The sequence below is a fragment of the Oculina patagonica genome, chromosome 7, assembly GCF_052425735.1.
Source record: "Oculina patagonica isolate OP01 chromosome 7, crgOcupat, whole genome shotgun sequence".
NCBI classification, from domain to species: domain Eukaryota; kingdom Metazoa; phylum Cnidaria; class Anthozoa; order Scleractinia; family Oculinidae; genus Oculina; species Oculina patagonica.
The window spans coordinates 17,622,570-17,648,790 of NC_135764.1; the positions used below are offsets into that span (position 1 = coordinate 17,622,570).

The window sequence follows — 26,221 nt, forward strand, 5'->3', positions numbered from 1 at the left end:
CAGCTAATACTTGGTTTTTCTATTTGGGATTAAACGCTCTCTTTGAATTTTCAGCGGAAGCTAGTTCTTAAAGCAATAAACCAGCAGAATACGTCCAGACAGTTGCGAGATTCTCAAGTAAAACAAATTAATCTTCCACCAGACGTTGTCGTTGACGTCGGTGCAGTCTATGGAATCGATCTGCGGTCGTCTTCAAAAACACCAATTATGACGTCAAAAACTTGTTCCATTCCTTCCATTTCATTCAAAAACGTTTCCGTGAAGTCTTCGGAAATCTTTGTATTTTTTGCTGTTATTCACACTTTAAGGCTCGGAAAGCAAATTTTTTTCTTAAGTTTACTAAATAATTGATAGTTTTAGCATTTGGTTGGTTAAAATGGCATTTTGAAATTTCTGTTCATTTGACCTTTAAAGTGCCTATGAAGTAAAAATTAATTAATGCTTATTTGAAAGACCTTTACAAATAAAGAAGAATGGCGTTTACCGTTTTGAAATATCTTCTTTCGTTTTAGAGATATTTATGTTTTTGTGTTATGCAAATGAGGAAAGTGATGACGTCATAAATTGTTCCACTAAAAGATAGATTACAAAATCAAGGATATCTCTGAAAATATAAAGGTGATATTTCTGAAACTTGGCATCAGTAGCGACCTTCCTTAAAGGTGCAAGATGGCTCATACTATGATGTAACCAAGAACACTCTTGGTTCCAAGCTCTTTCTGTCATAAACCAAACATCTCCATTTGCAACCCTTTAAAGTGGGACAGAGGGTCCAGCTTGCAACACACATAATGCCCTATTACCCTAACTCTCCTCATTAGAAAAAAAAAAAGAAAAAAAAACTCTCCTCATTAGCTTGTTGGGAGTGGATCATCTTTGATTAAGCAAAAACTGGGGATACCAGTATTAATTAATATAGGTATTAATATTAATTAATTAATATAGGCAGCAAAACTGTTGCCATGGCAATGGCACGACTGACAGGTGTCATTTTGTGTCTTTTGTGGTGTACATTATTTGTGCCAAGTTTGAAGAACACAGCTCAAATATACCAAGAGATATTCTTTATTCAATACTTCATCTATTTGTGGAACAATTAATGACGTCATCACTTTCCTCATTTGCATAATATAAAAACGTAAATATCTCTAAAACGAAAAAAGATATTGCAAAAAGGAAAACGCCATTCTTTTTTATTTTGAAAAGCCTTTAAAATAAACAGCAATTATTTTTTACTTCATAGGCACTTTAAAAAAACGTGGGTCCGCTAAAAAGAGACTAATAGACCATTTGCATTATGACGTAAAAGCGCAAGGAATTCTGGTAGTTGTAGTTAGGTTCGCGGGAAATTTTGAATCGTCACCAAGCCCGCTTGCCAAAGAAAATCGTGATGGAGGTAAAGAAAAATACTCTCACCGAAGAAGACGTCCCTGTGGCTTCATTTAAAGCGGAAAAAGCAACCTCTTAGTATAAAACCAAGTCTGTTAAAATGGAAAAAAAGTTATGCAAGAAATTGTATATTTGCTGGGTTGCGTTTTGTAGTGAAGTTTCAACGAGTGTTTCCTCCCCTCGAGTCCGCGCGGTTATTTAATTAAATTCCTAAAACTTTTGCTTGCCAGGTTGCGAAGACGCAATATTTTACCCCTTCTAAACATGGGGAAGTACAGTACATGATGTCTACACTCGTAAAAATCTTTGAGGCTAACCATTCGAGTCTCACAAGTAATCGTTCATCAACAAGATTATGGAAATAAAATTATATTTACTCGCACGGCCCTCGCTCGGATTGAAACCACAACTGCTACTCCACGAGTTGATATTTCCAACACAAAAACAAGAAAACTTCTTTGTTAAAGAATATTGCAATTACAGTTCTAATTTGAGAAAACAGAAATAAAATTTTAAGATAAAAACAAATATTAAATCTGTATTCACCTGCACAGGGTAGTTTGAAAATCCTTTATGATTGACCCTTCATGATTCATTGATGATCGAATGAGGCTCAATTGAACGAGGAAAATTATTTGACTCTTACACGGCTCTGTCTCGCTGTAAAAATAAATTAAACTGATCGTCCCGCCGAGCAATCATGATAAATGGTGAATTTTCTAAGCTTTTCAGTGAAGAATTAATTCACCTGCGATCGATGGAAGCGATCGTTTGTTGAACGTCTAAAAATAGATGATGGACAAAGTCAATGGCTTGCCTTGCTTTCACTTGATTCTACACAAATTTAATTATATCCTAGACTCGTCCTTTCAAGCAATCTGTTCAGTGCGCGATGTTTTGAAGCTGTGATATTAGGCTAAAATTATTTACGAAGAGAAGTTGTCGGCCGCGATGAATGAATTTCTACCGAGTCAACTCCGCCACACAACGTACCGCATACTTGAACACGAACAACATTTGACTGTCTTGGTTAAACCACAGAACTCAGTCAATTTTCATTCCAAAGCTATCATCCTGTTTTCTATATTTTTAACAGGGAACTGAAAAAATAAATGTATCAACAAATTTCGAAGCGACAAAGAGCGTAAACTTGAAATCAAAATAAAAGTCCTGGATGTCAACCTTCACGCTTGGCTGCCCTAAGCCAATCATAAGGCAGAAATGGTTTTTTCCCGCGAACTTAACTACAACTACCAGAAGTCTTTGCGCTTTTACGTCATAATGCAAATGGTCTAATTCATTGCAGTTTTCAGTTGGTGCCACAAAGTCTCAAGCGATATTTAGGAAGTTTCCTTGTCACAAACTCTTAAAACAAGAGGCCACAACACACTCTGAATAAGATTTCTTACCATTTTTGACTCTTAAATATACCCAAAGTATTAACATCACAATCAGAACAATATTCTTCAAATCTACTTTGTGCAAATGCTTAAAAAATGCAATTTCCGCTACAGTCAGCAAAACTAGCCCATCTTAAACAAATGCTCAAATAACAATTTAGTGTTGGGTATTTTAATTTGCTGGCGGCGTGTGCACTGTAAGCAGGCAACTCACCAATTCCGCCTCCTACAAATCTAAAATCTTCAAATAAAATCGCTCGCTTACAACCAGATTGTGTCAGATTACTACCCCTTTATAAACAACAATTTCATTGGTTCTGATAGCACCTCAAACCTGATTGGTGTGACAAACAAACATACTTCATTCACTCGTGTGCACACACTAGCTACACCATCCATCGTGCCATCTAAAGAGTATTTTTGATTAGTCAACAAGTTAACCATCGAGGATTTGAAGACATTTTGCTTCACGTTCGGACTGTCGCAAGATGAAACTAAAGCAAGTCTGAAAGAACGATTGCTTGACTACTACAAAGAAAAATTAACATTGGAAAACGGAACTCCTAAGCCTGTGCCGACGCCAAGGAAAAGATCAACACACGAGAGCGAGAAAGAAGCGCCCGTTGCGGAAATCATGACTGATGTCGAAGTGAAGTTAGACGAGTCAATTTCATTTATCACGGAACAACTTCGTAAGTCAGATCAGAGGATTGATCAAGTTGAATTTTCTGTTAACAAAATGGGTGCATATGTGGAAGAATCGCTTCTAAAGTTTCGGGAGTCGTTAACGGAAGCTATCAAGGATTCTTCTGAGAAGATGATGCAGTCCTTCGATAAGCCATCTGACGACACAAGAATAGAAACGGATCGAGATCGACCTGTCCATGGCTCGAAAATGACTGCGGTTAAACGAAAATTAACTTTCCTGGAGAAAAATGCGAAATGTGTGTGCAACGAGTTGGAGAAATTAATGGATGCAGAAGCCGCACCCGCGAGAATTGAGCGTCAATTGAAGAAGTTGAATGAGTATGAATCGGACTGTAAACACTCAGTGGAGGAAGTTTTAACGAGTGTTGAAGACGAGAAATTGACGGAAGAAGTTCTCAGTGAGTGGAATGACTTTCATTCGCAAATATTACGGATCTCCAGAAGGGCAGAAGATTTTATTGCGAAAAATGGAGTCAATTCACAATTTACTGCACCGAGTGATTTTACTGAGCATGTTACGGGAGTCAAGTTACCACTGTTACAACTGCCAAAGTTTTCAGGGAATGTGTTGGAATGGCCAGCGTTTCATGATGCGTTTATTGCTTTAGTTGATTCACACAGGAAATTTAGCAATGTGCAGAAGTTAGCTCATCTGCGGTCATGTCTCTCTGGCAGAGCGTTCAAGTGTATTGAAGGATATTCAGTTATGAATGACAACTACTCTAAAGCCTTTCAAGACCTACAAAATCGTTTTGGACGGAAACGTTTACTTGCAAACGAACTCGTCAAGTCTATTTTGGTTCTGGATGTCCCTTAGAATACTGATGGAAAATCGTTACGAGATCTGTACGACACATTGCGAAACAGGATGAGAAGTTTGGAGTCACTTGGTATTAAGCCTGATGATAACCCTAGTCTGTCTATGGTGTTGCTGCCAATCTTCGACACTAAGTTGCCACGTGAGCTTAAGAAGAAATGGGAGTTGGAGCTCACCAAGTACGAAACTGAGGAGGAAGACAAAGAGATTAACATAAAGAAATTCTTTTAGTTTTTGGAGGGTCACGTCCTTAGTAAAGAAGCTCCCGATGACACGAAAGGTTCACTGCCAAAACACAAGCGGAGGTATGACAAAGGCAGAAAAGGCAAAGACGAAGAGAATATGTCAGCACAGTCACTGATGGGTGCGTCTGAGAGTAAGAAAATGAAATGTGGGTTCTGTGAAAAAAATCATGAGTCATGGAAATGCCCAGTAGCCCTTACCAAGACAACTGATGAGAGATGGGAGATGCTAATGAAAAGGAAAGGAGCACCGACTTGCTTCAACTGCTTACAGCCTGGAAGCATCGCTCACAATGCACGAACATGTAAGGCCCCGCGATGCCCTGTTGATGGGTGTGGCAAAAAACATCATCAGTTGCTGCACAGTGCAGACCAGACGAGACCGAATGACGAGGAGACTCAAACTTTGTCTGGATTTGTTTCCATGTGCAAGCAGAATTTACTACCAACTGCTTGTGCAAGAATGATTTACGAAGGAAAGGAATGTTCCGTGCACATTTTATTGGACAGTGGTTCGCAAGAGACCTTTTTAAGAACAGCTGTTGCTGACAACTTGAACACGAGAAGACATGGATCTCCAACAAACATGAAGATTAAAGTACTGGGAGGTCAAGAGCAACACAAACGAATGAATCGCGTGACGTTTAAGCTGACACCCCTTGATTCGAATGATGGTCAAATTATTTCTATTGATGCCTGGTCAAATGATTTCTATTGTTGCCTGGACTATAAACAATTTATGCAGTCCTCTTGCAGCTGTAGACGTTGATGTAACAAGATGTAATCATCTGCGAAATCTGAAGCTCGCTGACAATTTCCCAAGGAAAGCTGCTACTGTGGACCTCCTGGTTGGTGCTGACCAGTATTACAAATTAGTACAAGGAAGCATTAAAAGAGGACGACCAGGAACTCCAATCGCAACAAAATCCAGACTGGGCTGGCTTCTGAGTGGTCCTGTCCCAGGATCTACATGTAAGAAGGGTGAAGAGACGACAGCCATGCTAACCGTGACGAAGATGTACAATGCGCATGATCAACTTAACGCCATCGGAATTGTAGACCAGCAGAGAGGCGAAACAACGGCCGAGCAGAAGGATGTAGTTGACCAGTTCAACAATACATGTCAGTTCGATGGCGAGCGATATGAAGTTGGTCTTCCGTGGAAGAGAGATCACCCACACCTTGTTGACAATTACGAGCAAGCTTATCAAAGACTTGTCTCCACCGAAAGAAGTCTAGTAAAGAATCCAGAAGACGAGAATGTATTGTGAGGCAGTGAAACAATACATTGATGATGGGCATGCTCGAGCAATAGACGAAGAAGATTACAAAGCAGACAAGATACGATACATCCCTCATCATGGAGTATTCCGAGAAGACAGAGCCACTACTTAGTGTCGTGTTGTATTTGATAGCAGTGCCAAAACTCCTGATGGAGTTTCTCTGAACTCTTGTCTTTTAAAAGGTCCAAAGCTGCAGCCAGATCTCGGACATGTTCTAATCAGATTCAGATGCCACAAGGTCGGTCTAATGGCAGAAAATGTTTCTTCAAATCAAGCTCAGACGTCAGGATCAGAACAGTCATGATTTTTGTGGAGAGATTTGCAATCTGATCGAGCGCCCGACGTTTACTGTATGACCCGAGTGACATTTGGAGATACACCTTCTCCATTTCTTTCCATTGCTACAGTACAAAAGCACGCGAAAGAATACGAAGAAGAGTACCCAGTGGCAGCTAAGGAAGTGAATGAGAATATGTACGTGGACGACGTGCTTTCTGGTGCCCCGGACGATGACAGTGCACTACAATTGAAGGATGAACTTTGTGGTCTCCTATCGAAAGGGGGATTTCAATTAACGAAATGGGCTTCAAATTCCCAGAAGGTTATGGAAACCACACCACTTCATGAAAGAGCGCCAACACTTGTGCCGACCACTGAGCCCAAGAAGATGTTAGATTCATCAAAAGCGCTGGAAACTTCATGGAATACACAAGACGACGCGTTAATGTTTACAAATGGTTCCAGCATCTTTTGACAGAAGAAGATCCTCAGACAAAGAGAAGCTTGACCCCATTTTTGATGATTCTGAAGTTGTTGTTTCAAGAACTTTGGACTCGAGAGGTTAAGAGAGTCTTGAGAAAGTGCCTAACGTGTAAACGTTGGAAGACTGAGCCAGTTCAACAGAAAATGGCACCCCTACCAGTCGAAAGAGTGCAGATAGCACCACCATTCACCAACATTGGACTGGACTTCACAGGACCACTGTATCTCAAGGTCAAAGGAAACTCTGGAACAACTACGTCGAAAGCCTACATATGTATTTTCATTTGTGAAGATACCCGTGCAGTCCATTTGGAATTGTTGAACAGCATGACGACCAAGGATTTCTTGCAAGCCTTTCGCCGCATGGTTAATCGTCGAGGGATGGCAAAGGTTATTCATTAGGACAATCAGACCACTTTCCATAAAGCAGCAAAGGTTTTCAAAGCATCGACTCAAAGAATGAAGACAACGAAGATAGACCCAAACGTCGTGGAAGAGAAACTGGCCAACGAAAGAGCGAGTACGTTGGAGGTTTATAACGGAAAGAGCCAGTCATCGTGGAGGTCATTGGGAAAGAGTTTGTCGACAACTCAAAGAACCCTTACGAAAAGTGTTGAGTAAAGCTTTTCTCAATTACACAGAGATGATGACTGTTCTGACAGATATAGAAGCTTTAATAAACTCTCAACCTTTGACGTACATCGGTGATGACATAAGGGATGGAAGAGTTGTTACTCCGGGCCCTTTGTTAGCCATTGGAAGAGATTTACAAAGTCCAGTCCTGACAACCTACCCAAGAAAGCAGAAGTGTCCCTACCAGAGCGTTACCGGTACCAACAGCGACTTTTGGTCTTGTTGGTTAAAAGAATATCTGCCAAGCCTCACAGTCCGACAAAAGTGGACAAAGGAAGAAATCCCTCTTAAGGAAAGGGATGTCGTTTTGGTCTCAGAAGATAACGTTTCCAGAGGAAAATGGAAACTCGGAAAAGTTGCCGAAACCTTTCCTGGGAAAGATGGGAAAATTCGCACTGTCAAAGTCTTGACGGAAAAAGGAATGATCAATATACCTGTGCAAAGACTGCATTTGTTAGAGGCGCACAGAGACAGTGTCTTCAGTGACAGGAATTCTTCAGTGACTACTCCTATTGGAAGAGAAGAGAACAATGATGATTGTTGTTATGTAATTTGTGCATGTATTTTTCGTTTTCGCGCGTTGTTTGTCTGTTGTATTTGATGTTAGTTTGGATTGGTCGGCGATAAGAGTTTCAAAGAATAAAGACGTTGAATGTACTTCGAGTCATCTGTAGAGTTTAGTGTTCGATAGAATATTTGGACCCGTACATGACCAATCAAATTCTTGCAGGTCCTATTTCTGAACTCGCTAAAATAGCACAGGAAGATTTACTCATTTCTCACTCTTTAAATATAAAAATGTTTTGGAAAGCAACATGTCAATAACTCGATGACTGTTGATTTAAATACTTTAAGGAAACATGATTGCAAAGATTGGAAAGTTGCAACATCAACACATTTTTTGTGAATCACGTAATGGCGTTAATTTATAAAATTTTCGAAAATTGTAAAGTGTTATGAAACACAACCAACAGCACTAGTCCCAAATAACTGTTACTTACAGTATAAAAACATTACTGACTAGGAGTAATCGGAGATTAAGGGAGTGCATTCGACATTTTTGTTTGTTTATTGAAAAATTGCACTTGTTTTGGTGTTGTTTTGTTTGTGTCTTTTGGGGGTGGTTGGAGTGGGTTTTTTTTTTTGGGGGAGGGGGGGGATTGAGTATGGAGGTGGGGGTCGAGGTTGCATTGTTGGTGTTATTTTCTGGTTAGTATCCTTTAAAAAAACCCTGTGGTAGAGATTGGATTCTGTATCCTATCTCAGATCGAAGAGTTGTAATGTTTAAATTTTTGCACAGTTAAAAATCAGTTCTCCCAAGTCCGACTGAAAAGTCACATTGTCTTACAGCACAAACATTGTCAACTCCCCAATGTGATGAAAGCTTTACGTAGTCGCCGTTTATCTAGCTATCCTTACACCCCACATGTGCACTTTGAAATGTTCGATTTTTTGGCTTTATCTTAACTAAAAATAAGTTCAAAACAAAGTACCTTTCAAGGTTCTTTCATATTTCCATCTTTGTTCTGGAATTTTATGTTTTTGTAGCGAACAGATTTGATGCGCATGCAGTGTTATCTGATACAGTTGAAACTCGATTAGCCGGACTCGTTGGGACTAGGCTAAATAGTCTGGATAATTGAGAGTCCGGATAATCGAAAGTATGAATATTAATGAGACAAAAATAAAACCAGGGCATCTGGCAGGATGCGGTGGCGCGGATCCGCATTGTTTGCTAACTTCTGCATCCTCCGCATCTTTGGTGCATTTTTCCGCATAAAACAGAAAAAAAGTTGCTTTATAATAGCGATAGATTAGCTGTTAACCATCCTCACTTTTTAAATTGTTTTTATGTAAATAGATCACCTTTTAGATATTATTTTTTTAGAGATTTAAACATTAGTATACTTGTAAAGTTTTATCTTATTCGGCCCTTAGGCTGTAATTTTAAAACTATATCACAAACAAAAATTCCGAAGACACTGATCATGTTGAGGCAGTTTTTCTCTGTAAAAGGCGACGAAAACGGGTCAAATTCATTTACAAAACATTTTGAACCTCCAGGCATTCCATACGTCTTTTCATGATGGAGCATTGACCAATCGAACTTTCTACAACGTTTTTGACTTCATAGAAGGATTTAAACATTCTGAATTTAGCAATTTTGCCTTAGAAACTTCAGTATAATACAAGTAAGCAAAGACAGAAAGCAGATTTTTTTGTGTAGATGTTTTTATGGCTAGTGGAAACTGAAAAAGGAAGTTGACTGCCGTAGTATTATTAATTAAATGTTGTTCGATATCGGAAACTACATGTACACAACAGTTAGTATATTTTAATATTTTTAGGTTTTAATATTGTAATGCGCTTTTGCTCATTTTATATGTTAAAAAGTGCAATATAAATTAATAAATTATTATTATTATTATTATTATTATTGTGCGGATAATCGAGGTTCGACTGTATGCATCTTTTACAAGACTTGCTTCGGTCATGATTTCCAAATAATTTTCTAATCTTGAACAGATGGCTTTTGCCATCAATTTTCACTAATAAAATGGATTTATTCAACCTTCTAAAAATTCCATTCAAACTCGAAGCAATACTGTTTGTTATACCATTCTTTTCTCAGAAGTCTTGAGAAGCTGCATTAAGGCCATGTTCAAGTCTGTGTTTTGTTCATTTTTACTACAACTTTGGCCAAGGACTGTTACATAGAGGTTTGCTAATTTCACTTTTTTCAGCCTTTTTGATTTTCAACACCATTGTTTTTCAGTTACATACTGTATTAGATTTCTCAAGCACAATGTTTTATTATCACAAATAATTATGACCCCATATGGACCTACACGCAATTTCCTTGGAAAACCATAATTATGAAAAAAGTCCCACATGAGGGCCGTACGCCTTGATCTAACAGGGCCAGAAAAGGCCACACAGCCCTTCTAGTAAAACATATGGCTCCGCTTAACTGCCGTGTGATGCCAGAATAGGACCTTTTCGATATACTCAAATTCAGCATAACATTTTATATTACATGTAATTCTGTTTGCAATAAAATTCCCCTCAAATGGTTGTAACAGTAACGACTATTCTATAGTCATCACCTGAAAGTACAGTGGCCCACAAGTGCACACCAAACTCCCAATTTTAATCCTCACTCCGAATTCTATAGCCTCACTTCAAATTTTATAACCTCACTCTGAATTCTATAACCTCACTCCGAATTCTATAGCCTCACTCCCAATTCGAAACCTCGTTCTGAATTCTCAAAGTTCACTCCCAATTCGAAACCTCACTCCTGAATTCTCAAAGTTCACTCCCAATTCAAAACCTCACTCCTGAATTCTCAAAGTTCACTCTCAACTCAAAACCTCACCCCTGAATTCTCAAAGTTCACTCCCAATTTGAAACCACACTCCGAATTTTAAACCTCACTATTAAGAATTCTTTAAGAGTCGCCAGGGATTGGGACTGGGTTTTCCAAATGTATCACAGGACATTGTCTTCTATTTCATGAAAGCAGCGGCAAACTTGACACCATTGACGTTTAACAGCAAATTTTGTGCCACCTGTGGTGCGAACTTGACGAAGAAACACTAGCACTGAAAAGTAATTTCAATGAAGGATACAAGTATGAGGTTATTCCTGTGCTTCTTGCTGAAATACCACAGAATTGAAATGAGCTTGCAAACGCACAAGGATCAATTCAAGTCACTAGGCCTTCCACGACGACGGATTAACTATTGGATTCAAATGACCAGGATGTCAGAGCTAGAATACAAGAGGAGTTAGATGGGCCTGGCTGTTTATTGGGCTACAGAAGCATGTGGCATACTTTGCGCCGCGAGGGTAATCAGGTGTCGAGGAAAGCAGTGTTGACATGCTTACAAGAAATGGATCCTGAGGGGTCCGAAAGGCGAAGGCGGAAGCTCAATAGAAGAGTTTACACAGGGCCGAACCACTGTTGGCATATCAATGGGTATGACAAGTTAAAACCTGATGGTTTGGCAATTCGTGGCTGTATCGGAGGTAACAACCGAAAGATAATATGGTTATGATTGGATAGAACAAACAAAAACCCCCTAGTGGTCGGAAGATAATTTATTATTATAATATGGATGCTGTGAAGGAATGCAGAGGATGCCCCCTGAAGGTTAGAACTGACTGTTGTACTGAAAACAGCCTTGTAGAAGCAGCACAATGTTATTTCATTGACAATCATCTGGCACATATTAATGGAACTTCACCTCATAATCAACAAATAGAAGGGTGGTGGTCGTAGCTAGGACAACACTTATCTACTTGGGATCAACTTTTCAAGGTCTTGCTGGAACAACAAGTTTTACTACTGGTAATGAACTACAGATGGAGTGCTTGTAAAAGAACACTGGAACAGCCATTACATCAGAAAGTCGCACCATGACATTGTAAAAGGAAGACCCAATGAGTTGTTCAACTTACCTTCAAACTGCGTGGTACTGAGGATTTTGTTGCTTCTGTCAGTGCACAGCAGTGTGTCTACATCACAGGGAATTACCTTACCCTTGAAGAGAGCACAAATGAATACCAGGAGTATTTTCACCATGCCTTTTATGCTGCAGGATTTTCAAGCCCCCAAACCTGGCGGGAAACTTTAGATTTGTACCACAACCTTTATAGGTATGCATCCAGTTGATCTTTTTGAACTTTTAGAATTCGGGGTGAGGTTCAGAATTATGAGTGAACTTTTACAATTCGGAGTGAACTTGTGGGAAATTCGGAATGAGGTTAAGGAATACTAGGAGATTTAGATTTTAGATTGAGGCTAAAGAATTCAGAGTATCGTTTGAAATTTGGAGTGCACTTGTGGGCCACCGTATGAGAGTGCAAGCTGCATATGAAAAGCAGAACTCAGCTCCTTGTTTAGAGTGCTCTATTTTGTGCTTAAATTTACTATTAATTTTAAAAGTGAAGTTTTTTGAGATGTTGTGTTTGAATTTACATGCACCTTTACCAATAATCTCTGCTCCTGTGCTATTTCGTCTGGGAATTTCACTTTCCAGTTGTTCCTTTTTCCTGGCTAGTTTAAGGCTCCTCTCCACATGGCCAGCACTCCCATTTCTCACAACACTTGTGGAATCAGTGCTGGAACCAGGTTTTGAAATGTCAGCACTCTCAAATTTAACTTGCCCTGGCTCTACAAAACAAATGGACACAGAGCAAAACTTAATCTTAAGCAGTTTCCAATACTTTACCAGGGTCCTAAAATTTGAAATTCTCTCCCAAAATTGATCACTGGTTCAACTAGCTTTTCTACTTTAAAGAAAAAAATATTGAATTTTTAATTAAACGAGTCTGAATAGATCTAGCCACACATCCACAACTAAATTACTTACATATTGATAACTTAACCATGGTGGCCTTCCCTATAAGCGTGGTGGTTTCTTCAAGGTATCCTCACCCTGCACTGTACCATAATGTTATTGCTGTAAAATTTTAATTCTAGAGTGGTAAATAAAATGGACGGCACAGCAGCAGGCAATATTTTCCCGCAAAATGGAAAGTATAGCAATCATGACAACGATGTCATAGATTCAGCGATTGTAAAGGGGTCAGAACTATTTTCACTTTTCACAAATGTAAATGCACTGTTTTTATCACAAAATTCTGCCGCCGTTGTCTAGTTATACATAAAACAATGCAGAATTTTGTTACGTCACATTACTTTTTAAGCGCTGAAATGCAATGATTGTACCCCGACTTTCAGCGCAGAAGGGCACAATAATGACGTAAAACAAATAAAGAACGACCAAGTCAACAAACAACCTCGAAACAATAGAGCAAGGAAAATAGCTCCAGCGGGTACGGGAAAATTCGATCCGGCGATCGCCACGTTTTGATTGCCATTTCCGTCGTGTTTTGATTTCACAAGAAACACCTGCATATGTCGACAACAAGAATCTTTCCAGAGTCATTTTTACGGCTTTAAAGACAAAATTTAGAAAACTTCCTTAACTGAACTAAACCGGAACCGAACTCTCCTGCTGGAACCATGTTGTTGTTGAAATTGTTTTGGCAAGTTTAGAATGAGAGGAACTGGTGATGTATCTGCTGACTACCGACCCGACAATTACTTTGCAAGTTGTGAGAACATCGCTCAGATTTCATTTAAGAGAATTTATGGGAAGTTGCTTCCCCCCCTTTCTTTGTGAACTTGCCAAAACAATAACAACATGGGACCAGTGGGGGAGTTCGATTATTTTTATTGAGTTATTTTTTCAAAAATAGCTCTTTAGTCGTCGTGTCCTTGTAATCAGTGGGTCAGTGAAGTATGTGTGTTTGTCACACCAATCAGATTTCAGGTACTATCAGAACCAATAAAATTACAGTTTATAAAGGGGAAGCAATCTGACGTAGTCAGCAATTTCGTTCGAAGTTTTTAGATTCGATTAAAATCAATAAACCATCCAGTTTCATCCGGTTTACAAACACAGAAGACTTGAAATTGAAGACAGTGAAGATTATGTCTCACAGAAATCGTTAAATATGTGTTTTCATACAAAAAAGTTAAAATTTGACCAAATTTCTACCTGCATAAAATTTATTTATCGCCAAATCACTTGCGTGATCGCTGATGCGAAACGTTGCCTTGCACTTCAAGCTACTTCAACTTTCCTTGACAAGCTCTAAAATCTTCGAGTTCAGAAATCGCCATGACTTTCGAGCAACATGTCTTGTTTCTCCTCAACAACCAAAACTTCGAAAGTTCAGTCGGGCCGAAGTTGGGAACTTATCGAAGTTCGCAATTTGATTCGCAAACTCGCAACGTAATTGGCAACTTCATAACAAAGTTTCCAATTTCCCAACAAACTTCGCAAAGCGGGCGGCCAAAGTAAACTGAAATCAACTGTAAAACATCTCGTTCAAACATTTAATGAACCGGTACAAGTATTAACTTTGCTGTTAAAAGCAACTACGATCGAGAGTAAAAACAGAATAAGAGCGTGCCATTCCGTGACAATTCGATAACTCAATTAGGTTGCGAATGAACGAAAATCTTTGTCGAACAGTTCTGACAGAAAACAAATACTCCAGGTGTACTGCGCTTTAAAGAACTTTCCCGAAGAAAGTGGTTTTTGATTTGATGCGTTTATTACTTCGTTTATTATAGTACTTTTCGTTCAATGGCTATATGGAATCGTGGCTTTTTCGAGAAAAACAAGGGTATCGTGTTACGTTCGTTTTTAAAAAACAGAGGTCTCGTGTTACAAAAGTGAGAAAAACAACAATATCATGTTTCAGTGTTTGGCAAAAAGCCAAAAGTATTCCGTAACAAACAAAAGTAACACGTTACGGTTAACAGAATAAGAACGTGCCATTTTGTGACATTTTGATAATTGAATTAGTTTTTGTTTTTCAATTAAATGATGAAAATTTACATATTGAATAAAACAGTTCTGATGTATCAAAATGCACGTAAAAGTTATTTTGTTTGCAAGCAAATTTTGTGCAAAAAGTGACTTCGTGGGCCGCCATACACAAATAGCTCAACCCATGGCATAAACCATCCCAACAGGACAATCACCCAGTTTCACCCCAAGCCACCCCATAAATTGAAAAAATAACTCCTGCACGCTTAGCGTGCCTATGTTTATAGTAGTGAAAAAAAGGTTTTCTCCAGCAAAAGGATTATCTGAAAAGGTACTTGATGTCAATATGTGGTGTTTAATTTGTTATGAAATAAAACCATCACAGAAATGGTAATGAAAACGTGGCAACTGAATATTCCCGCGCCGGTGAGAGCTATTGTTCTTGCTCCATTTTGCAATTGTTTGTTGACTTAATTGGTCATTCTTTGTTTTACCTCATTTATAATTCCCATGTGGGCCTGTTGAAAATTGTGGTACAATCGTTTGCATTTTAGCACTAAAAAGTAGCACAGCATCACAAAATTCTGCGTTCTTATAACTACACGTTCATTATACCTGCCAACTCTCACGCCTTAGGCGTGAGTCTCACGCCTGCGAGTTGAAAACTTCAAGCTCACCCAACTACGCTTACGAACCAATTTCTCACGCCTGGTCGAAAAATGTGAGTTTTTACAACCAAAACAGACAGACTTTCCAAAATAAATGTAAACTTTTAAACCAATGAGAAACAAAAACTCCATGTAAAATGAATAAATAACGATACTTTCTCCGAAATCTCAGAGTTTTGATGAGAAAAGCATTTGGAACGGGGTCGTGTTTAGCAAAACAGTCGTCCACGCACTAGGATCGGGATATGTTCGGAACGTCTTTGTAATACCTCGGACGTCTTCGTGAGGCTTCGGACATTATCGTATCCTCTTTGGAAATCCTGGCACTCTCAGGATAAAAATCTCACGCCTTTGATCCAGAAAAAGTTGGCAGGTATACGTTCATGACGAAATTTTCGGATAAACACACTGTTTTTAGATTTTTAGTTAAGAGAATTAAACCCCTTTATAATAAGTGATTCCAGGGCATGGTAGTCGTGATTGCCATCCACTTTGCCAGAAAAGATTGTCTGTTGCATCATCGTCCAAAAACCACTGACTACATTGTGAATTGAGCGCGTTGCAAGTTGGGAGAGCATCGCTACTCGGTCCCAGACCTCGTTTTTATCCCCACTTGTAATTTTTCTTACAAGTGAGAAGTCAACTTATAAGTTGATTCATCGGTGAAAAACTCTCATTTAAAAACAATATCAAAACAAGAGGATATTGTTTTCTGGTTAGATAATTGCCTATAATTTATTCCAGAGATTTTCGCTTCATTGATTTTCACAAGACGAGAAACTCGTCTCAAGAGAAACAAGATGAGAGGTGGTAACTTAATTTTGAGTGGTACTGTGAGAAACGCTCCCACAGACCCAATTGCAAACACTACAAAACTATTTTATCCCAGAAAACAAGAGCTTAGAATGAGAAATACATTAAAAAATTCTCAAAATAATAAAGCTCTTTTCAAGGTAAGACTGCTTTCTAGAGGTCTTAAGTTCATACCAACTCCTCCCGTTTCTACTTCTAACAACTCCTTGCTAGAGGATTTTTAATTAATAGTAATATTAATTATTTCGCTAGAACAATGCATTTAAGAAACATGTTCACAGACAAAAAGAAAACTACTCCTGATCACTTCCATGTCAAATCTACATGGCAACCACCGATTCAAAACTCGGTTGCTCTCAAAAATTACCTGGAAGAGACAAATCTAGAACAAGATTCAGTAGTTTTCCACCCTCAAAATGATAATAATATCTCAGAGAGGGAAAGAAAAGCTATTTACTCACTAAAGAGCAACAGCGAAATCTACTTAAAAAAGCAGACAAAGGAACGACAACAGACTAATATTGTTATTTAAGGCACATGGCACAAAAACTGCAAGAAGGCTGAAAACAGTTACCGTAATGATTCGATTTAGCGCCCGGGGCGCTTATTAACTTTTGGCACCTCGAGAGAGGGCGCTTATTCGGGACAGGGCGCTTATTTAATTTCTTGAGAAACAACCAAATGTATCTAACAATAACAGAAACTGTAACAGTTAAAAATTGTTTAAAGTTCAGTTACTTTTAAAATAACTGTTCATTTTAGCAGTAAATATATACATGAACTGTATGGCGAACGGTCAGGAGTTTATCAAGTTGACGTCGATGACTTCAGTATGGGCAGTTATCCACAATAGGGGCACTTAATATTAGAATAGGGGTGCTTATAAGAACGGGGGCTTTAATTAGAATGGGGGCGCTTATTGGAATAGGGGCGCTTATTTACAAAAACACATTCGAAGGGGGGCGTTTATTCGGAAGGGGGCGCTTATTTGAAGGAGGGCGCTAAATCGAATCATTACGGTATCTGATGAAAAATTTCAAAGCTGCTTACATACCCTATTGTGCTTCACACCGCCAAAAAAGTAAACAATATAGTTTATTACTATACATTGTAGTAACTCACTGTCTTCTCATTGGCTAATTAGAGCCTACAGCTAATTCTGGGAATCCACGCAACCTACAGATTAGTGAATAATCTGCTAGCAGATTATTCACTAATCTGTAGGTTGCGCACGCAATGCATGATTTCCAAGAGCAATGTGGCGTCAAGTTTGTCGATTCGCTTTTTCAACCGAGAAATATATTGTTCTAAGTTTAAAAATTGCTGGACAATAAAGTCTCAGAAAACACAAAATGACTAACAAAAATTGGGAAGGAATTAGCACAAGTTTTGAAACAGGTAGAAATCGTTTTTCACTATTTTCTTTATCAGAATCAAAGAGGTCTATGACCTACTCGTGAATGCGTTAGATATATATATTTGAATCGTTCCTTTGAACAGTATAGTATCGATGGAAAATATTAATTATAGTGATTAATAATATTAATCAACTTTATTTAAAGAGGGCGAACACATGTAACAGGTCACTTAGGTATAAGAATTACTTTTTTCATCATTTAATTGCTCAGTAAACCGATGGCTCAGTGGTACTGCTCTGCGTTCTGAAGCGTGTGACCCGGGATCGACTCTCATACCCTGTGGCTAAAATTCTTTTTTTCTTCTTATTTTTTTTTCACGGATATTATATACATATCTGTCTTGTATAGAGTTTCGTTACTCTTTTACTGATTATCCTTATATAAATCGTGCCGTGATTTAACCTTCCCAGTCTTAATAACACATACATTAAGTCACTGGTCATCGTTTCCAAATGTTCGCGATTATTATATACGAAAAGGCAATATTTCCTCGTTTGGGAAACGATTGTTTCTCATTTACAGGGTGAAGTATTTTCTACACTTATTTCTTTGAAATAATACCTTTGTAAAGCTGTATTTTTATCCACAGCCGAGGGAAACGAAATTTAGAAAGCGCCCGTGAGCATACCTAATTTGCATAATGTTAACAACGATGGAAGGAAGGACGGATGGACGGATGGCTCAAGTTCCCCACTATACTCGTTCATTATGCATTCACGAGTAAAAACAATGTATAATAAAACAATTGAAGGCGTGAGCGCAAGAAACGCACTTTGAGTTTTGGCCAAATTGAAAATTGTCACAAAAAACTTCAAATTTCGCACGCAAGTTCGTTTACGTGTGCTCAACACTGCCCTGTATTTAATTTTACTGGTCTTTCCTTCGTTTTCGAAAAACAACACATGCAAAAAGACAAGGTTTTTCCTTGCGCAGCGTCTTTTGACTTTTCTTTTAGAAACGATAAACAAAGGAAACCTTTTGTTTCTCAAGACGATGAAGTCAGCTAAATTTTTAGGGTTACAGTTCTAGCCCTAACGCAAGGCCGTAGGGTCAAGGTTAGAATTTCAGATTAGGGTTACAGACTTAGCCCTAACGCAAAAGCCTAGCCCTAACGAAAAGAAAAAAAAGCTTAACACTAACCCCAAGGGATTAGGGAGTTAAGCCGTTTCAAGTTAAGTTTAGGATCAGAGTCAGCCTTAACCTTTAGATCGCGCTTTTAATGCAGTAAGCTTTCATGCCAGTTTGCTTGCAGCTAGCTTTTTCTGCAGTCTGCTTACGGTTAGCTAGTTTTTGTTGTTTCGGGCAAGACTATTTTACTCTGTTACCGTTAGCTGTAATTTGCCGAGGTGAAAGTGAAATAAAGACTGATTGTTGATTGAATACGTTTGCTCGTGTTGTCACATTATACTAGTTTTGCTTTCAGTTGAGTGCCACCGGCTTGCTCTCACTTCTATCTCCACTCCTTACATCAAGATAAACTTCTGAGGTTTTCGTTCGCACGAATCGATAGATTGATTGATGAATATTTAATGAGGCACAGAAAAAAATATTGCGAGGGGAAGTTCCCTGCCAAACCTATAAAGAATTTTTTAAAGTCTAAAACCAGGTCACTTCTCGACAACTTTGTCGCGGCAGAACCCAAGCGGACCCTGTAAAACTAGCGTTGACGAAGTTCCCGGCAAGAAACCTCTTGTTTTAGGCTTTCTATGCGGCCAGGCTCAAAACTACCTTGTTTTGTGCAACGCTGTTGTACAAAACAAAGGCAGAAATATCACTCAGTTCTTCGAGCGATGCTGTAAACTTACGGATATTCAGACTTAATGATGTCCTTCAACCACCTGGCAGCCACACTTACGCTAAAACTAACCAAAGGCTTTGATTTTCAGGAACAAACGGCCATTTTTTTCTCTTTCCTCTCACGTGACACCTATCAGGTGACATTGCGTCACAACTTGTTATCCAGTCCTTTTCTTAAAGCGAATCCTCAAAATGGTGGCTAGAAACTAAAAGCATGGCTCTGACACGTTTTTCAACCTCGATCCCCGGACAGTTCAATAACGCTAGAAGAAAAGATTTACATGCGATGTGTCGAAAAACTCATGCTGCTGGCTGACTGTGGAGAACGTAAGCTTTGCAAAACGCCTTTGTTCTTTGCATACGTAATTTCTAAAAAACGAAGGTAGATTCAGCGAATTTGAATACAGATCAATGTTAAGCACACGTAAACGAACTTACGTGCGGAATTTGGAGTTGTTTGTGACAATTTTCAATTTGGCCGAAACTCAAAGTGCGTTTCTTGCGCTCACGCCTTTAATTATTAGATTCGGTTTTTGTGATATTCGGAATAATCAAGGTCTCGGTAAGTGTTATCAGCCTCAGCCTTCAGCTTCGGCTGATAACACTTACCTCAACCTTGATTATTCCGGATATCACAAAAACCTCATCCAATAATTGTTTATTATTTTGTTCTAGCGATATAGATACAGTCACTCACAAAATGAAATGTTTGACAGTCAGTCTTAAACAACCCTGCATACCAGGATTCTACACTCTGACTAAAATAATACACAAGAAAATTCCTGCCAGCAGACCAATTGTTTCTGGTAGTTAATAATAATTTATGCATTAAATTATAAATTAATTTTCCTTGTTTTTTTTTTAACTTTTTGTTTCACACTTCTGAGGTTTGAACCGGCGACTCCTGACATCAACTGTGGTTTTGAAGACCAAACCCCTAACCGCTTGACCACTTCGGCGAACTGATCATTTGGGCTGAAAATTAGCATATAGATTTCTTTGTGTTGTTCTTAGCCCGCTGACCGATACTCTAAGTTCAAAGTTTAATGGCTTGTATGTATAAAAGCTTCTTCGAATGGCTCGATTTATAGCTCTTAAGAATTTCACATGACAAATAGAAGAAATAATAAATCTTCGAAGCACTGAACTGATATTCCGTGTTTTGATGGAATTTTTAGATTTTGCAGGCACGAACTGTGGACTGCGACTGTGTTGGGTATTAAAAGGTTGATTTCAGGACAATTGAATGAATAAAGTCCAATTTTAGCTGTCTCTGAATGTTTTATAGTTCCAAGCGTATTGTATGATAATCAATAGTCATGATACGTAAATAATTTATCGTAAAAAACCTCGCCAAACTGACGAATTTTGTTGCCTTTTAACAATATACTGTATAGTACTTGATTTGCATCTCTAATAGATTCATAAAAAAAGGAGAAAGAAAAAAAAGACGTCGTATAAAATTGTAAAATAGATTGTCGTAAAAAAAAAATAATCGTCCCCGCTGAGAATCAAACCCGGGCTGCTGGACTGGAGGGCCAACGCATTACCACTACACAACGCGTTAGCAAGCTTGCACTTTATGGTAGAAATAAGTGTTATATAACGAAGGCTTTTGAATGGATTACCCGCGTCCGCTGTAAACACAAGGAACCAATGTGATCATATCTCCCTTCAAACAACTTCTATACTAACATGCCACTCACAAAAAGACAGAATCATTTCATAGCTCTACACCAATACATTTAGTATTCTCGTTCACGAGTGGGCTAACAAAGCGCCTTTGATTAAGCGATGACGTGACATCGCTTTATGCCATGGCACGATCGGTTCGGTTTGTCTGTTTGGCCCGATTGAACAGAAATCAAGTTTAACTTAACAAGAAATCCCCGCGTAAAACACAAAAGCAAAATACTTCTGTGCAGTTAGAATGAAAAACTACAATGTATGAAGGAGAGAGGCTTATTAACCGGGCGGGGAGACTGGGCCGGCCCGGTTCATAAATCGCCCAGAATTTTTTCGTAGTAGTAGTAGTAGTAGTAGTCTTGTCGGTAAATTGTTCCAGACCCGCTCGGCCACTTTCTTGGCCAGGATTCAAATCACGCACCCTTGATGTTTACTCGGCAGAAGCTATTAAATCACTCTCCTATTTTAAATTTTATCTAATACCCTCAATTCTCTTAAGCGTGAAATATATATTTTTGTGTTATTCAAGCGTTTGAGTACTGGTTTGCGAAACCGGTGATTTTTTTGACACGTCCAAGCAATTATTATTATTCTTTTTTGAAAACTGCTACGTCTGTCACGCAATGATTTTGCAGCAAGCTTCACGCATAACTGCTTTTAAAAAAAGGGCTGGTAGCCAGAGAATTTTTGAGCCGGAATACTTTGAAGATGCTCTTCATTTAATAGAAAAAATTGTGTCCATTTTCATCCGTGTACAGTTGAGCCGGCAAAGTCGCGTATCAGAGACGATTGAATGTTTGCACAGCGAAATAATCTTATTTTTGTTCTTGATGTAAAAGCTTTACTTACACACTTCCCAAGACTTCAGTCAACAAAATGGTAATGTATTAAGTATTTCTACGAACTATGATGGTATTTGTGAAGGGATCCGCAAAGCCAGCAAGTAAGGGCTGTTTACATGTTTCCGGAATGTTTTTTTTTCCGGGGTCTTTTGGTTTTTTTTTTCCTAGGGCCGTGTTTTCGGTTTTCCGCGGGAAAAAAAAATTTTTTTTTTTTTTGAAATTTTTTTTGTCGTTTTAAAAAAAAAAAAATAAAAAAAAAAACTTATATAAAAAAAAAAAAAAAGGAAAAAAATAAAACAAATGGTCTGCAAAATGAAAATGAAACTTGGCGCGGGTAATTTAATACATGTAATTAAATTCTACCACGGCATGCAAAATTTCACGTTTTTGAAATTTTCTAAATCTTTTTGCCTTTTAAAATGTTTCTTGACCCCATCTTGAATAAAACTTCATCTAAAACGTTTTCATGTTTCTTTTTTATTTTTTCACGTTTGTATTTAATAGTTGCCTTTTTAGGCTTTTGAAACGAACACGGCATCAGCTATTTATAGATTGAGGCACCATGTTGATGTTTACATATTTGCGTTATTTGTCGTAGTAGTTCACTTGGCCGCTTTCTTGGCCAGGATTCAGATCCTGCACTTTTGATATTTACTCAGCAGGAGCAATTAAAATTTTATCTAATACCCTGATTTTTGTTAAATGTGAAAGATATATTTTTGTGTTTTTATTCAAGCTTTCGACTCAAGCGAGTACTGGAGTCCGAACCCGGTGATTGTTTCGACAGGTCGCTAAGGTCGAAGCTTTTTTTACATCAGTCACGCAATGTTTTTGCAGCAAGCTCCTGCATTTAAAAACGGCTCCAGACTCTACTTTGAAGATGCTTTTCATTTAGCAAGAATTGTGTCCATTTTGTCTATTTCCATCCGTGTACAGTTGGGCCGACAAAGTCGTGTGTCACAGACGAATTGAATGTTTACACAACAAAAGAACCTTATTTTGTTCTTGATGTAAAAAATTTACTTGCACACTTTTCAAGAACTCATAAAACAAAATGGAAATGCAAAGTAATAATATAATAATTTCTTCAAACTAGAATAGAATGTAAATCGGTAAAGCCATCGTGTGAAATAATAGACGGCAAAAATGAAAACTTGCCCTTTGGCGCGTATAATTAATTAAATTTTATCACGGCATCAGTATTTCCACAGCTTTTAAGGATTCAAAATTTTGAATGCAATTCAAATGTTTCTTCGCCTCATCTTGAATCTTTTTTTCACATTTAGCTAAGATTTTTAACAGCATCTGTTAATACATGTGGTCTAATGCATGCCCTTTTTTAGTCTTTTTATTTTCTTTTGTAATTTTGTTTAGAAATTTTTCTGTTATTCTTGATATTTGACTCGTTTTATTCGTTTTTTTTTTATTATTTATGTTACTCGTTTTATTCGAGCAGGAGCCAATACTATAATTTTCTGGTTACTCCGCTCTTTTTAGCGAGGAATATAAAATATATATTTTTCGTTTTTCATTCAAGGGTTTTGAGTTTCAGTCGGAACCGTTTCGTTTGCTTCGTTGACGTTTCGGAGAGGTTTCGAAGTGAATTTCAAGAAATATTTACGGATACAAAAGTGAAATCAAACTGTTTGCTACTGCAGTCATGAATCAGGTCTGAAATAATTTTAATCTGCAAAAGCTTGATACAAAAACCTTTCCGACAGGCTTAAACTTACGTAAAACAACGTGCCAAATATCGTGATGTGTTGATGTGTACACACACTTACGTGGCGCGTTTTACGTGTAATTCAGCTTAATCTATGAAGCATTGAACGATTAACTTTAGTAGAAACATAAAATGTATGCCTCTTTCTTTTCATGTGATATTTCACATTTTCTGCCGCTTTTTTGTGGACTTAGGTTGTTATTTTCAGCGAACTGTTTCGTGTTTTCGCTTGTATATCGAGGAGCATTCTCGGGCATTGATCCGTGACTAGCAAATTTTTGTGCTGGAAACCTCAGTGCTTTTGCCTGCTTAGATACTTAGTTTGAATAAAATGAATTGCTTTCGTTACTACATTTATTTTATAAACAACTTTTTTGATAAGTTAAGTAATTTGAAGTGTTTTCATAACTAAATTTTTCTGTTCTATTTTTGTCAACTGGTTATGTAACAAAGATCATAACTTAATTAAGGTGTTTACACAGGTGTTTTTGACTTCTTATTACTTTTTTCTAAAACCTAGGAAAAATTGACCTACTTAATTATTGCTTCTTTTTTAACCTTGATTACTGAAATATTGTAATTGAACTGGATTTTCCTGCTTCATGTTTATTGATTTTCTAAGTGGAAAACTAATGAAAGTACATGAAATGCTTTCAGACTGGCACTGGCTAAATCGCTTAACAAATGAATTACCCTTCACGCTCTCAACTAAATGCATGTCAGTTTTCATTGTTGGTTTATTTCTCCCAGCCCAGCTAGTGATTTAACCCACAGTGGGAAGAGAGATATATTTGCTGATATTGATGACTCATTCAACTTCTTACCTCTGTGTCTCTGAGGTTGCTGCAGAGTAAAAGAAAGTTTTATGGGGAGGCTCTACCCAGGGTACCCTTACCCTTTCATATACCATTTCTGCAACCTCATTCCCAGGATCTCATGAACGAGGTTGTCATTTTTGGTATGTGAAAGTGACCCTTACCCTTTTAGAAACCATATACCCCTTCATGAAGATGGCACCCCTTTCACTAGTCTCCCTCGCAGCCGTTCTTAGTGTCGTCACGCAAAATTCCTCCCCACTAACGGCTGCTCACATTCGAACAACATTCCTTTCCACCATTTCAGCCAATCACCATTCGGTTCATATATCTCAGGAACCGTACCCGCCAAAGTAATCTAACCAATCGCATTGCCTGTTTTATTTTGGAGTTCTCAGCTTTCAAAATAGCGACCCTTGGCCTTGAAGAAGCTTTTGATGTTGTTCAATAGCAATACATTTCGAATTTCGAGCTTAAATACAAATGCGTTGAGAATCGTTTCGATTTTCCGGCGATTATTCTGATTTGTTCATGACTGGATGTGAATGTGATCTGCTATTCAGCGACCAGCAAGTTGTCAGCTTGCAAAGCGTGCTATCAAAGGCTTATAACGTTAAAAAAGGCATCTGATCATCTTCAAGAGCTTAAAACTGAATTGAAGGGAATCTTCAAGGATCAAAAAATTCCAAGAACAAAACGCTTGTTAAGAGTCGTGAAAGACAATGGAGAAACTGCGACAGCTTCATGCCGTGGGAAAGCCTCGAAATGTTTACAATATCCGATCAATACAACTGAGACTTTCAGAAACTCATAGGTAGGTTGACAAAAATATCCTTCTTTTTTCTCGACTACATTTCTAAACATTGTTTTTTGCTGTGAATTCGCAATGTTATTTCGTCCGTTGTGAAAACTTTTAGAAATGAATAAAATATGTTTCTTAATTTACACGTTGTTTGCTTCAGTTCGAATGTTTGATCCGAATGTTCCGCAAAACGTTAAAATACTGGAAAATATTTCGCTCTGTTTCAATAAAGACGTCCAGAACCGCAATCTTTGAGAAAGAAGAGACAAGAATAAGAAAACAATAATTATATTTGTCGCTCCCGAACGCATACTTCGCCGTGCATAACTTGCAATTGTTGGATGACATGAACCGTCCCGACATGAACTGGCGAAAAGTAAAGTTTATCCCAACACAAATTAAATTTAGTCAAATTTAACTTTTTTTACACAGCAGAGAAATTTAAAACTTTTTATGAGACGTATGGTCTTCGGTTTTTAGTCTTCTGCGTTTGTAAACCGGTTGAAACTGAACGGTTTACAGATCTTTTCAGAAAAATAATTTTTCGAAAGCAGACACGGCAGACAATGTAGCGCCGCATTGTTGAACGGTTGCTATAAAATAAGCTAAAAGATAAAAGTTTGCGCCTTTTATTTTCATGCTGTTTTATTGCAACGGTCAGCGAAGCGAAGCCCTTTTTGATAAATTTCCCGCAGAAGGGTTTAATCGGCACCAGTTATAGAGAGTTGACGCAGCGGAATAAAACAAATAAAATTTATTTATCATCAGAACTTGTTGCGTGCGTGCGAAATACATGGGATCGAATGTCCTTTGAAACGCAGACATAACGTCGCAAAATTACAGGAGTACTCCGTGTATTTGTTCAGTTTCTGCTCCAAATTCAAACCGAAATTAATGATGTAAGTGGATTCAAAATACGCTGTAGAGAATTTTAAAAGCTGGCTCAACAGTCCCGTGAATGATTCTAAATGCTCGGTGATTTCGTTGAATATCGAATGCCGTGATTGTTAATTTTATCGAATGTTTCAAAACGTGTTGACAATGTTTTGAAAAATTATTTATAAATGGAAT

General features: G+C 38.1%; 1 protein-coding gene and 1 long non-coding RNA gene across 3 annotated transcripts in view; both read right to left on the minus strand.

Moving 5' to 3' along the window:
• LOC144661470 (uncharacterized) overlaps positions 1-26,221 on the minus strand; it is an 83,738-nt gene that overhangs the window by 28,403 nt on the left and 29,114 nt on the right. The window contains exon 4 of one of the 2 annotated variants that reach the window (XM_078522248.1): positions 12,231-12,413. In XM_078522248.1, the coding sequence (XP_078378374.1) occupies positions 12,231-12,413 (183 nt within the window). Of the gene's footprint in view, positions 1-12,224; positions 12,414-26,221 lie in introns of both variants that reach the window. The other variant, XM_078522247.1, reaches the window with a different exon arrangement.
• Positions 7,357-12,207, minus strand: LOC144661479 (uncharacterized). Its single transcript, XR_013572280.1, has 2 exons — positions 11,699-12,207; positions 7,357-10,839 (listed from the first exon to the last, which is right to left on the minus strand). It is a non-coding gene; the product is annotated as an uncharacterized LOC144661479 (long non-coding RNA).